Genomic DNA, 13,507 nt, shown 5'->3' on the forward strand with positions numbered 1-13,507 from the left:
CCTCCCTCTCCTTCTCCTTCTTCTCTTCTTCACCCTTCTTTTTTGGCTCTAGTGCTTCCTCTGGCAAGATACCCATCTCATCAAATTCAAATGGATTTTCTTCCATGTTCTCTTCACCCTCTCCATCATTCTCACCCTCACCCTCGCCTTCGCTGGCATCACTCCCTTCACCCTTGTCATCACCTAAGTTCATGTCCTCAGGTAATTGCATGGGTGGATCCTCATCTTCATTCTCCATGCCTTCCTCTCCACCAAACTCGTCCTTGAAATTGTCATCATACTCCTCTTCCCCTTCACCCTTATCCTCATTCTCTCTTAACTTATCCTCCATTTCTTTGAGTTTCTCTTTCTTTTTCTGATCCTGATCTCTTCCCTTGTTGCTCTTCTTCTCATCTTTAGCGACCATTTTTGATTCCCCATCGATCTCTTCTCCTGTTCCATCATCTTCCTCTTTCTTTTCTTCATCCTCCTCATCACTCTCTCCATTATCATCCCAAACTTTTTCATCAAGTTTTTCAGATCCCTTTTCCGTCTCTCCCATCTGCTCCTCCATATCCTTGTCATCGTCATCTTCACTTTCATTATCATCATCATCATCTCCCTTTTCTACGTCTTGCATTTTGCCTTCAAAGTCTTCACTCATTTCCACTCCCTCATCTTCCTTCAAGTCTTTATCACCCTCTTTCTCACTCTCTCCTTCCTGGAGAGCAGACTCCAACTGATCTTCAGATTCTAATCGATCGGACATATCCTTCTGTCCTTCACCATCTCCAAGGCCTGTTCCTTCACTATCTTCAAACTTCGTGGCACCCTCTTCTCCAGCCTCCTCCTCAAGTTCCTTAGGCCGGCAGAAGCCTTTGAGAGCTAACTGATGGAAAATTGCCATAATAACAGATGCGAATTTACTAATACTTCTGTTGCTATGGGCCATGTATGTAAGCACTGATTGGCACAAGGCTTGGTACTGTTCTATCAAAGGTAGGGAGGATTTCAATACAAGCAAGATTTGTGGATGATTTTCACTTTTCTTCACCAAATCTTCTAGGATTTTCACCACCTTCCCAAGTCTCAAGGCTTTGCTGTCATTTTCCAAATTTTCCACTAATCCTTCTGTTAAATCTTTCTTGGGAGTTTCATCATCATCGTGATCTTCCTGTTGCTTCTTATGTAGCTTGTATATATGCTCAACTCCTAACAATACCTGTGTTAGACAATACTCAACATGTCTAATGCTGTCATCACTGAGAGCCTGTACTTGTGATTCTGAGTCCATCAAAGAAGTGAGATCAGCCTCCACTGATTTCCAACTTCTCAGCCAAACGTTTAGGTGGTCAGTAACAGGCAAATGAGTGTCCTTACTTGAAGACAGTAATACTGTAATATTCTGAATCTTGTCACCCACAATGATAAATTCTTTCATGGTTTCTCTAAAAACTTTGGTGTGTTCTACTGTTAGCATGCGATCCTCATCAAAAAGTTCCATTTGTTTGGCTAACTTCCTGGCAAAATATGTAGCCAACTTTTCAATATCTCCAAGAATGATTTTTGCTTCCTCTAGATCCTTCTCATCAGGCACTGCAGAATTTTCTTGTAATAACAAGAGAGGAGGAGATGTAGGCACAGTGTCTAGCAATGCACATACCTCCATTGTTGTTAGAGCAAGGGAAGTAGCTAATCCATGAAGTGTTTGCCAGCCAATCTTAAGAGAAACAACTGGGTGGCATTCAGTAGTTACAGTTGCTACATCTTGCAAAATGTTACTCAGTCTACGACTGTTACCACTAATACTTGCTAATGCCTTTCGCTGGTCTCTAGCCAAGATGAAGAGGTAGCATGACACACCACGCAACCTTTTGATGAGCTCAGGACCTAGATCGCCATGAGGCTGTTGGAGGGCTGTCAAAAGTCGGGTTTGTCTTCCAATGCACCTGTCCAGGTACTTCTGACAGCCTGACCAAGCTTCTCTAGCAGATTTCAAGGATTTACTACCAGAATGAGCAACTTCTAAATTCAGTGGTGGGAGGTGTAAACACTTCTCAACATCCCCATCACTCCACATACTATTTCCACGGGTGTAAGTGACACCAGTAGCTGTGAGTGCCTTGAACAGCTGAGCTAGGGAATCCCTGCGGCGTTGCATTACACTACGTAATGACTTCAAACGATTCTCAGACTCTGAGATGCCTTCTGCCTTTGTGCCTGCAGCCTGTAACTCCTGGTAATTAGAAATGACTGCAGCAGTCATCTCTTCAACCATTTCTATATGGGATGCATAGGGCAGAGTCTTCAAAGTTGAGGTCACAAGTTTGTGGCAGCGAGGTGTTAATGCTCCTAATTTTCCTAGCACCGTATTCTCTGGTACATCAGCAATATCATCAACTTCACTTGGCTTTGACGGCACTGTGGGAGCTACTTGAAGGTCTAAGCTATTATCTGGTTCTTTATCCCAAGCTCCTGTCTGATTTTGTGATAACTCTGAGTCTGCATCATGGAACAGTGGAGAAGCAGGCTGCCTGAGCTTTTTCTCCCAACTACGCATATGACGATGCAAAGTCCGATGGCTCTTATTCACAGACTCGCGTACAGAGAAGAAGTTGATATCACGCCACTGTGCAATTTTCACAAAGCCTTTTACTTCCTTGTCAATGGGCTTTCTTGCTTTACTTAATGTGGCAGTGACTTCAGGTAAGTACTGTAGGTAATATTGGTGGAGATTCCACGTGAGAGCCAGGAGTTTCTCAACAAGCTTACTCTTTTCTAGGACAGCAAGATTACAGTGGAAAGCATACAACATTTCCAAGCGGAGCTGGAAATCTCCCAGTAGAGAGGTCTCAAAGAACTGTTTCAGGGTTTTCGATACTTCATCCAAAGAGACCTTTTCTGCAAGTGCAACTTGGAATGCTTCATATAGGTGAGGCCACCACTTCCTTCCTTCAGTTGCAACTTTATGGGTTATCATATTCAGACAGTTTTTCCAGCCATGTAGCTCCAGTTTCCTCCACTCTATGATCTGATGTGTCACAGCTTCCAATTGCTCCATCATAGAGACACTAGCATGAGCATTTTTCTCCCATTCTTGAGCTTTTTCCAGGATTGTTTCTAAGCCTACAATATGTCTCATTAGTGGTGAAGTCAGTGTAAATCCTAATACTCGGTTTACCACTGTGTTAACCATCATTAGAACAGGGTGGTCTGGCCATGAACGCAAGAGTTCATCCACTCGTTCACGTACTGCTTGCACGAGGGGCCGAACCTTTAGGGCCTCTTGGGGATTTGGATCTAGATATATGTTGTATGGGTGAGAAACAAGAGGGGCTGGGGGATCATGAGTAAGGATGGCACAGGAATTGTGGTTGCTGAGAATGTGAGCGCCCAGTGTTACTCGATCCAAATGACTGCCAGCAATGGGTCCAATGGTGTTGATGATAGTTCGCAACACGCGCAGTCTTATGATTGATGCTGGTATCATCTGAGAAGAGGGGCTCACACTTGGGGTTGAGGGTGCACTGCACCATGAAGTATTCACCAAATTAGTAAACAACAGACGATGTAATTCACTGATTTCCTGCACCTCTTTATCACTTAACTGACCGAAGACTTCATCTTCATCCTTTTCCTTATTTGTTCTCTTTTTTGCTTTCTTCGAATCATTTAAGTTTATCCCATCCAGATCATCAAACTCATCATCAAAGGAAGGAAAAGCTTCAGAGAATTCTCTTTCAATGGTTTCATCTTCTGTCTCTGATTCAGCCATAGTCCGGTCCTTATAACGATAGAGGCTCTCCTTCTCTTGTGCTTTCAGAGCCTTTTCCTCTTCCTGTTGGCGCCAGATTGTTGTGACTTGTTCCAGTAAATGCATGATCATCTGAACAGCCTTCTTGTCTAAATAAGCTTGAGCCAAAGTTGTACTGAACAGGTCTAGAAGGACAGATCGTAGTACCAATGTACTAAGAAGCTTTGCCTGACCAGGATACTCGTCCTCAGGAAGCAAAACAGGTACAGTCTGCTTCACTTCCAGCTGCTTACTCAGCTGCTTCAAGGGGTCCAAAGGCTCTCGAGAAACAGGGAATGAAGAATACTGGGCCAAGCTTTCAGTTACATTTGTGCCACAACTAGCACTGACTCTCTGGATTCGGGCATGTGTCACTAGGAGACGCAACGCCTCACAGGACATGGTGACAGACTGAAGCAGTGGGTAAGTTATGTCTCGATAAAGAGGATACTGGCGGACCATTTGCTTAACAAAATTATCACAGGAGGAGAGCATAACATCTACCATCAATATGGTTTTATCCTGAATTGAACTCTCTTTACACTTCAGCCCAACCAATAACTGCTTAAACTTCTCAAGATAGAAAACAGTAGACAGAAAATGATGAATGTCTTGTTTTAGCTGAGGATACGTTGGTGGGTCTGGCCTGTATGCTACCTTCTGGTTTAGTTTATGAGATTCATCTTTCAAATACTCATGCCTTTCTTTCATCAGTATTCCATGCGGATGAGAAAGTCTTAGAGGAGCATTACCTAAACCACCTTGCAAGCATTCACACCAGTCTGCTAACCTAATATTGGACTGCAAGTCCTCCATTTCTTCTTCATAATACCTCAGGAGAAAGCACACACGTTGAGCAGAGTCCACTGGCTCCATGTAAGCCAACAAGCTGGTGCGGAACATTCCCACAGCTAAAACAGCATGGGCTGCTAGAGCAGATTTAGTTTGCCAGTCACTGCTGCACTTCTCAAGTTCAACAACACTATCTGCAATTTCAAGAAGTAGTTCCTTGCACTCTTCAGGTATAAAACTAAGGCTTGAATCTGCAAGTTTCACTGCAAGACTTGATGCAGTTTGCAAGTCAGAAACACCAACATTGGATGGCATGTCAACATGACAAATGAAAGCTAGAGTGTTTAAAGTAGAAGCTATGTAAGCAAGAGCAGCTCTTGTAAATGATGCTTCATAGCTGGAATCTGGATCAGTGAGACATGTCCAGTTACTCCAGAGAGTGGAACGAGTTGACTGTAACTGAGAAACCTTTTCTATGTGAAGTCCAACAGCAACCTCTTCTATAATGTTCTCATTTCCACTACCTGGACTGTTGTTGCCTGTTGACAGAATGTATGTAAGCTGACATGCAGATGGATGATAGAGATGTGCATGTCTATCTTTTTCATTTTCATGATCATCTTCTGATGAATGAAGTGTGTATTCTAAGAAAGAACGTGTCTTATTGAATGCAGTGCTTTGTCTCATTGTCAAGTAGTAGTGAGTGTCAACTGCAGTCCCTGATTGGACCCCTGGACAAGAGAGAACTGCTGCCATTTCTTTAAACACTCCAGGGGCAACACACAACATATCTGAAATATGTTTGGGGATCTTATTACTAATTCTTCCCAAAGACAGTCCTATTAGAGCCAAAAAGTCTTGTAATGGCCAAGTTTGAATAGTAAGGACAGTCAGATCCACATCTTTAGATGTGAGCAGCCTTTCATTCTGCAGGCATTTACTGTTTATCACACTTTCCAAGGTATCAATTCGAACATCTACATAATCAGCTATCTCACTGCTACAATTACCAACCTCTACTGCTCTCTGCATCAGTGACTCCCGTGTTTCAATTCCAAGTTTGGAAGCCAAAAACAAGTTTACTTTTTGTTTATCTGCAGCTGGGGCTACTGAATCAATAAGATTCATCAATTTAGCTTGGGCATCTGTCACAAATGGTGAAATGAACGGAGCTGGAGCCATATGAGATCGAAACTCTGCAGCCAATTTGTGAAGTGCCCCAAACTCCTTCTCAAAAATGGTTTGCATCTGACTTACAATGTTCTTCAATTTTGCTGAAGCTATTTCATTCCAAGTTTCAGGGATTTTCTTCAATAAATACTGATCAATCCACTCCCAGTGTAAGGTCAGCTGAGGCAAAAACAAATGAAATCTGGACTTTTCAATGACTTTAGAACAGAGCTTAGTTAGGCGGTCTTGCCAGTGAAGGGAACTCGCTAAGTGACACCATTCGAGGTCTGTGAGAGGCACCTGTGTGTTATCAGTGAGGGCTGAGATGAGTTGATCAATGCCCTTTAAGAATGGATATAGCAATGGAATTGAGGGATGATGAATCAGGTGTTTCCCTGCACGACCCTTGCTGATAGATTCAGAAATCTCTAATAGTGTCATGGCGTCCATTTTTTTCTTCTCGTCTTCTTTCTTGTCCTGAGGATCTTCTTCAAAATAATGATTCACACTTTTCCATATCCACACTTTTGATTTGTTTGCAAGACCTTCAACATCAACTTCTGACTTGTTACATCCTTGCACTTCTAGAGAATGTACATTGAAACGTGGATCAACAGCAAGGAAATTTCCCAAACAAGCTTGTAAGGTTTCAGATGCTTTGCACACTTTCTGTGAAACAATGGACTGTAAAACAGACACCACCAACTCCCCAAGAGGCTTTGCTTTCTGAGGAAGCTTGCTGATTAGCTTCACCAGCAATTTGTGGATCATTTGCCAGTTGTCTAGGGGTGTCAAGGACAGAATGAGAGCTAAGCAATTCTTTACACTGTTTGGCATTACAGGGAGAGGACAGGTTGCTGGCAGGGTTTCTGAACCACATGCCTCTGCAGATTCTGGGTATATCTGAGCCAGAATGATGGAATGTAGAAGTGATGAAAGTACTTTTGCATGTGCTAAGCTGCTTCCTCCACTCAGCCTGCATGTACTCAGGGTCTGATGCTCGTATAGAGGCCAAGGAAGGTTCATGGATTTTTCCAAGAAGTCTGGTATTACATGTAGAATATGATTGATTTCATCCTGTAACTGTGCCTTTCCTTGAGATCTGTTGGATATTACAACAAAATGTAAAAATACATAATTCCATACATGACTCACGATAACACATAAAAGTACAGCACAGGACTATCAGGATTATTAAGCATATTATAATGAGCACAAAGATAACTATACACACACAAAAAAACAACAACAAAAAAACTGATTAATACCTTTCAATATATTAAATCCAGGAAGCAGTAGCTATAACTACTCAATACCCAGAACCCAAATAATGCAGTGGATAAGGGTGGCAAAATCAATGACACTACTTTATAAAAAACTTTTACAAAACAAAAATCCACTAACCTGATGTAGACTACAGACAAAGCTTTTCTAACAGCCAATTCTCCTCCAAAACCCCGCTGGACTAACTGGTTCATCATAGATGCTGTTTGCTTGAACTGGCAAATACTTGGTCGCTCATGTACTGTTTGGGAGGGAACGAATCAGGATTACCATTTCTTTAACAATACCAATAAAACTATGCATAATCAGTTAAGGAGTATTTACATACCACCAAATATTGTGAAAGGAAAATCAATATGATAGATATCATAAAGCAAACCTTTGAAAATATCTACATACTGCCAATTATGTACATACGTACTAGTGACCTTATTACTTTCTTTAAAGTTTATAGCAGTACTCATTTAAACAATTAAGGTAATACTGCTTACCTGGGAGCTCTGTTGTAAGCAGTCTGTAACTCTCATACAGGGTGTTCTGCAGTTTTGAAGATGTTATGCCATTCTGAAGCAATAAGGCACGGAAGTCCTGTGGTTTTGTCCATGTGTTCACGGAACAAATTTCAATGCCACGGTTTCTCATTGCTCTACATTTAAAAAATAAATAGATCAGGACTGAGATGATAATAAAAATCAATCTAGTTAAAGTATTTCATGTGAATACAACTTTCATATCTATATTTTCATAACAAAAGTGCTGTCATCATTTAACACATTTTATACAAACTTCAAAGTAAATGGAACAGCACAGATTATATTTCATAAACAGATGATGAATACTGTACTCAAAATACATCTACAAACATTCAATAAACAAATGAATGATAAAATACATAAACAGCTTACCGTGATATCTCCCCATTTTGTGGATCCATGGCAAGGAAGAGACGGAAATCTTTGTGTGGTGTTACAAACGGGACAGCGCCATCTACAACACCCCTTTCACTGATGGTCAGGACTCCTCCAGGTTCCAGAAGAGCATTCAAACGATCCAGTACAGATGGAGAGCAGACATTTACTCCCTCTACTAACAGCCAGTAGCCTTCTCGTACAGCCTACGGACAACAAATATGGAATTAAGAGCCATCATACAAAAAATTTATGTAAAAATTTGGGGGCCTTTTTTCACTAATATAACAATGCTGTAAAGATTAAATACATTATATTTGCATTTATAGAGAACTAACCTTGACAAGGATGGAGTCAACCCACTGGAAGGTGCCACCCCCTGATATTATACCAGCCTCCTTAACCTGATTCTGTAGCTTCTTCACGTCACTCATCATCTTTGAAATGTTAACAAGCTCTTCAAGGCCCTTGACATTATCACCCATAGCCTGGATCTTCTGCTCTGATTTCCTTCTCTGAAATGAAAGCAAGTGTCAGCTGAACATGTAGAAAAAGGGACAAGTGATAATTAATAACTTCCCAATACAAGAGCTGTACTTCATACATTTTGACCAGATCTTTGTGAGAATCAAATGTAATTCTTAAGAAGATTTAATCCAAATTATTACTCTCCTTTTATATCAATTGCAAATTTACATTGTCCCACTCTTTAACCTTTCCACTTAAGAAAATATGAGACATATATAAACTATAATATAATATGCTGTATGTATTCCATAAAAACATAAATTGCCATGGGTTACCTAGCAATTCCATAACTGACAAATAAACCTAATTAGAGCTACTGTAATTAGTGTATTATTTGAAAATAAATTTAATTAAAAAACATACCTTTTTTGGTCTACCCTTAACTGGTGATTTTTCCTGCATCTTATCATTCTCACTAATCTCTGTCAACAACTGTAAAAGGTCTAGCAAAAGATCACAGCGATGAAGGAAGTGCTCCACTTCTCCAGAGGTTGTTCTAGTTGTCTCTGGAAGAGGAAAACATGGGTAAGCTAATAGTTTTGGAAAAGAAAATGTCAATAGCCCAAGGTATTAAATACCTGAATCATGCTAACTTCTGGTGGAACAATCTATTTTGACAGTTACCTTTACAATCATTTATATTTTTACTAAAACAACAACAACAACAATAACACCCATAAGCTGTGCATGTATTATTAAGGGGTTATCATACCTCCTTCCCCAAAAAACTACAATGTCAATAAAGTTATCTACATTACCCCAATCATGCTACAGATGTAACATACTTATAACACAACTTACTGTCATTATGCACAGAGGTGAACAGTTCCCATGACTTCAGGATCTTTTTGGCATGTGCACTGGAACTGGCCAACACCAGCTGTCTCACAGCTGCTGAAACTGCATTTTCTGTTTCTTCTACTATATCTCCTAAAGATCTCCCATAATCAACCTGTATATAAACAAAAGTATAATAATATCTTTTCAGCTAAGTAAAGTACGCAGTAGTGTGTAATGGAACTGCATAATATCAGAGACAAATTTCTTCCAGGGCTAAAAAATTGTCTACCACAGTCTGTATTTGCTTGAAATAATACAGTATCAATAAAAATTAACAAAAACGAGTGTGGACACATGACAAACATATATCTCAACATTCTTACACATCTAATATTGATTCTGTTCTGTAGGGAAGGATTTTTTTTTTGTATACACACAAATCTTCATTCTCTAGATTTCTGATTTACCTTTTCCACATCAAGTAAAAATCAACCCCATTCACAAACTGAAATTAACTACCACAACATGTACAAAAAAAAAAAAAATAATAATAATATACCTGTTGAAAGCCTCCAAGCAGTTCAGTGACATCCATATCAGAGTTAACTGTGAATGTGTAAAGCTGGTTTCCAGTCAACCTGGCTAGCAGCTTTACCACTGATGTTTTTCCAACGCCTGAAGCTCCCACCTAAAAAAAATCAGATTTAAAATTATTAGGAGGGCTTGGATTTCATCAAACTGTATAAAAAGCATATATTGAGAGAAGAATAAGAATAGAGAAATAGAAGAAGAATAGAGAAGGAGGAGATCAATACTGCCTATTGTGACTTAGGAGAAATTATATTATAAATGAAAAATATGAATACAAACACTTACCATCAAAGCCATCCAGTTCATGTTCACACAGCTTATCAAGCTCTCTACGGTTGGCAACTGATGGTGAATAACAAAAAGTTCTCCACTGTTGTCCTCACGACTCTGCATATGGAAAGAAAAATTAGTTAATACTGGATGAGAAAGTTTAAGGCAATATTTAAATATTTAGGTTATTTTTTTGCAGCCTGAGGAATTTTCGAATATCAACAATTTAACAGAATTCCACGGTACATACATAATCTCCGCCTGTCTTTCGATCAATAAAGGAATGCCCGACTTGAACTGTCTTCTGCGTCACATGGAATCTTCCAACACTCTGGTAGCTTGGGTAAGCCTCTCCAAAGATACGGTTGTAAACTGTGAAGACATTTTCCTTATCTGCTGCAGTTCTCATGCGGTCCGAGTATATGATTCCAACATACTCGCCTGGGTTGAAACTGCTTTCTGACTGGTGCTTTAACATAATATCACACCATCTAGGAAGAGGAAATAATTACTAAGGCATTTTTAAGGCCGACATGAAACCACATTCACTATCATTAATGTTGGCTTTTAAATGTATCAAGAAGTACCAATTCTCACAAAATATCACTGGTTTCCATTCAAAGGATTTTTTTTTTATATATCCTTAATTCCACGGACTAATTTTTTTTATATATACATGTTCCTTGTCTCTCAAAACTTTCTACATATTTTTCAATAAGTGTGACTCACCTGCACATGTCTCGAAGGTTGAGTTCCCATGGTCCACCACAGTGTCCCCAAAGACCTTGCTCTGATATCTCCTGCACAAGTTCTGTATTGAACTTTACCATTTTTGCAATGATCTCTTTAGGAAGACTCTCATACAAAATTCCCAGGATGAACTCTAGATCGGCTGCAGAAAGTGGTTCAATGTGAACCTGCAAAGAATAAAGCAAGAGTTGTGAGATGCAAAATTTCAGTTCCACTCAATGAAAAGAACAATGTATTTTCTACACAGAAAATGTCCTTTCAGCCTGTATCAACACTAACATTTCATTATATATACACACACCACTGGTAATATGCCTATACCCATAATCAACTACATAAAAAGTGGACACTCACCTGTGTAAATCTGTTGAGGAAAGATTTTGGTAGACCTTTCCTAGCTCCTCCCTGAAACTGGGGATTCTGGCAAGCAAATATCTTGGTATTCTGATGTTCAATTTTAAATACTTTGCCTAATTCTGGTACAAAAATCTCTCCTCTGTGATCAAAGCAGGCATTTAGACCTTCCAGTACTGACTGAGATGCAAGATTCAGTTCATCCAGAACTACCCATGATCCCTCACGAAGGGCCTGGAGCAAAGGTCCATCTCGCCATGCAAATCTTCCTCCTTCTCCACCTTCCACAGGCAAGTCGGCACCAAAGAGATCACTTACGTCTGTCTGCTCTGACAAATTGATTCTTACAATGTTATTTCCAGAACTCTTTGCTAAAGCAATCACTAAACTGGTTTTTCCTACACCAGGGCTGCCTTCCAGCAACAATGGTTTTGAAAGCTGTAATCCTCGCAACAAACGAAGGAGATTTACACAGGTTCTGGGAGCTCTGAAGGTAAACATCATTGCTTTGTTTTCTTTGACTGGTCCTTTAGGTATAATGAATGGTTCAATACCAAAATGTGTATCATTGTTTACAAAATTCAGCTGCATCCCTAATTTTCCATCTAGTGTTACTGTATTTGGTTGTACACCAGTTTTCTGCCAAACTTGCTGACAGAGATAACTGAGGCATCCTTCTCTCAACTTTCTCCATCCTTGCAAACCTGTGCCAGTGCGTCCTGATCCCAGTCCATCAAGCAAAACAAGACATGCTCCATGGATATAAGCTAACCCAGGATCTAAGCATTCAGATTCTGTGACTTTGTTTATGAAAGTAACCCAGGACAGCAAGTCTCTTATGCTTATAACGCACTTACTTCCTAATTCCGTTCGGATGAAGTGCTCCAGAAACTGAAACATTGCTTTTCCAAATCCAGTTGTATTATCCTCACTATTAAGGATGATTCCCTCCTTCACATTATGCTCAATGATCTCCAGGACACCAGATGAAGGTCTCCCAATCTCAACTTTTGGACACCAGATTTCAGTGAAGCGATTTCTGAGAGCAGGGGACAGTTCCTTCTTGCCATAATCTCCACCAGGGTTCATGGTGCCAATGAGTCTGAAGTCCTCATGAGCATATATAATGTCTGGATTGCTTTCATACTCAACTCCATCTGTCCCCTTTTCTGCCAGGACCAGCATACGCTCTGGCTCAAGAACAGAGTTGAGTCTTTCCAGAACACTGTCATCAGCAAGTGAAATTTCATCAGCCAGAAACATGCCACCATCCCTCATAGACAGAATCAAGGGCCCATCCACCCATTCAAACAATCGGTCGTCTTCTTCTGTGCGTGATCTAACAGGACGCAATCCACCAAGGAAGTCAGCTCCTTCAGTATGCATGTGGCAGTTGATAGTGAAAAGTTCCTGATGTTTTTGAGCTGCTATCATTTGGCATACAGTTGTCTTACCACAACCTGTTTCTCCTACTAACAACACTGGCTCTTTGAAGCTTAACGACTTGGCTGCCAGGACATAGAGTCGACTCATGTCTTGTGTCCAAACCACATGCTCAAAGCCTTTGACTGTCGACAATTTTTCTAGGCACTCTTTTGTGACTGGTGATGTTTTCTCTGAGAGTACAAACAGTGATTCCACATCAACTGCCTTGCCGAACCTCTTTTCAAGTACCTATCAAAAGATAAATATATATATATAACATATATACAATAATCATCCAAAAATCCATGACTACAAAATTAATTCTATATATTACTTAACCCAATGGCGCCGGGTATAGCAAATAAAAAAAAACTCTACGCTCTGGCGAACGGCGGCAGCGCGCTGACTCTGAGCGCGTGATATCGGTCCCACAAGCCGAATCATTGCCTCGGGGCGTTTTGGTGCGGCGCCGCTGCGGACAGCCGCACGCCGCACATCGTGCGTATTGTTATGACGGCGATAGCCGTGACCCGTCGCCATTGGGTTAACATAATCATCAATACACTATGACAATCAATATACTGAAGTGACTATCCTGATATAGATTAAACAATATTTTTTTACCAGATATTTTCAAATAATAATCCTTAAATAAATAAAACCTATTCCATAATTACCAACATTACAAGAATATGAATATTAAAAGCCAATAATATATTTCCATTTGCACATCCATAACATAAAACTACTTATTTCCTGTTTTGATAGAAACATATGAATTAAAAGTAAAAACAGATGGAAAGATCACAAACAGACAGTCACGTGTGAGTGTGTGTGTGTCTGAGACTGTGCATGCATCTGTAAGGAAGCTAATAATATCTAT

At 40.1% G+C, this 13,507-nt stretch overlaps 1 protein-coding gene across 1 annotated transcript in view; it reads right to left on the reverse strand.

Annotated features, from left to right (window-relative positions):
- LOC125041885 (midasin-like) overlaps positions 1 to 13,507 on the reverse strand; it is a 28,277-nt gene that overhangs the window by 3,409 nt on the left and 11,361 nt on the right. The window contains 12 exon segments of the mRNA XM_047637263.1: positions 2 to 6,836; positions 7,139 to 7,259; positions 7,510 to 7,664; positions 7,924 to 8,132; positions 8,265 to 8,441; positions 8,818 to 8,960; positions 9,256 to 9,406; positions 9,794 to 9,922; positions 10,111 to 10,212; positions 10,346 to 10,586; positions 10,825 to 11,012; positions 11,200 to 12,873. Of these exon segments, the coding sequence (XP_047493219.1) occupies positions 2 to 6,836; positions 7,139 to 7,259; positions 7,510 to 7,664; positions 7,924 to 8,132; positions 8,265 to 8,441; positions 8,818 to 8,960; positions 9,256 to 9,406; positions 9,794 to 9,922; positions 10,111 to 10,212; positions 10,346 to 10,586; positions 10,825 to 11,012; positions 11,200 to 12,873 (10,125 nt within the window).

Source organism: Penaeus chinensis, chromosome 31 (assembly GCF_019202785.1).
Source record: "Penaeus chinensis breed Huanghai No. 1 chromosome 31, ASM1920278v2, whole genome shotgun sequence".
In the NCBI taxonomy this organism is placed as follows: Eukaryota; Metazoa; Arthropoda; class Malacostraca; order Decapoda; family Penaeidae; genus Penaeus; species Penaeus chinensis.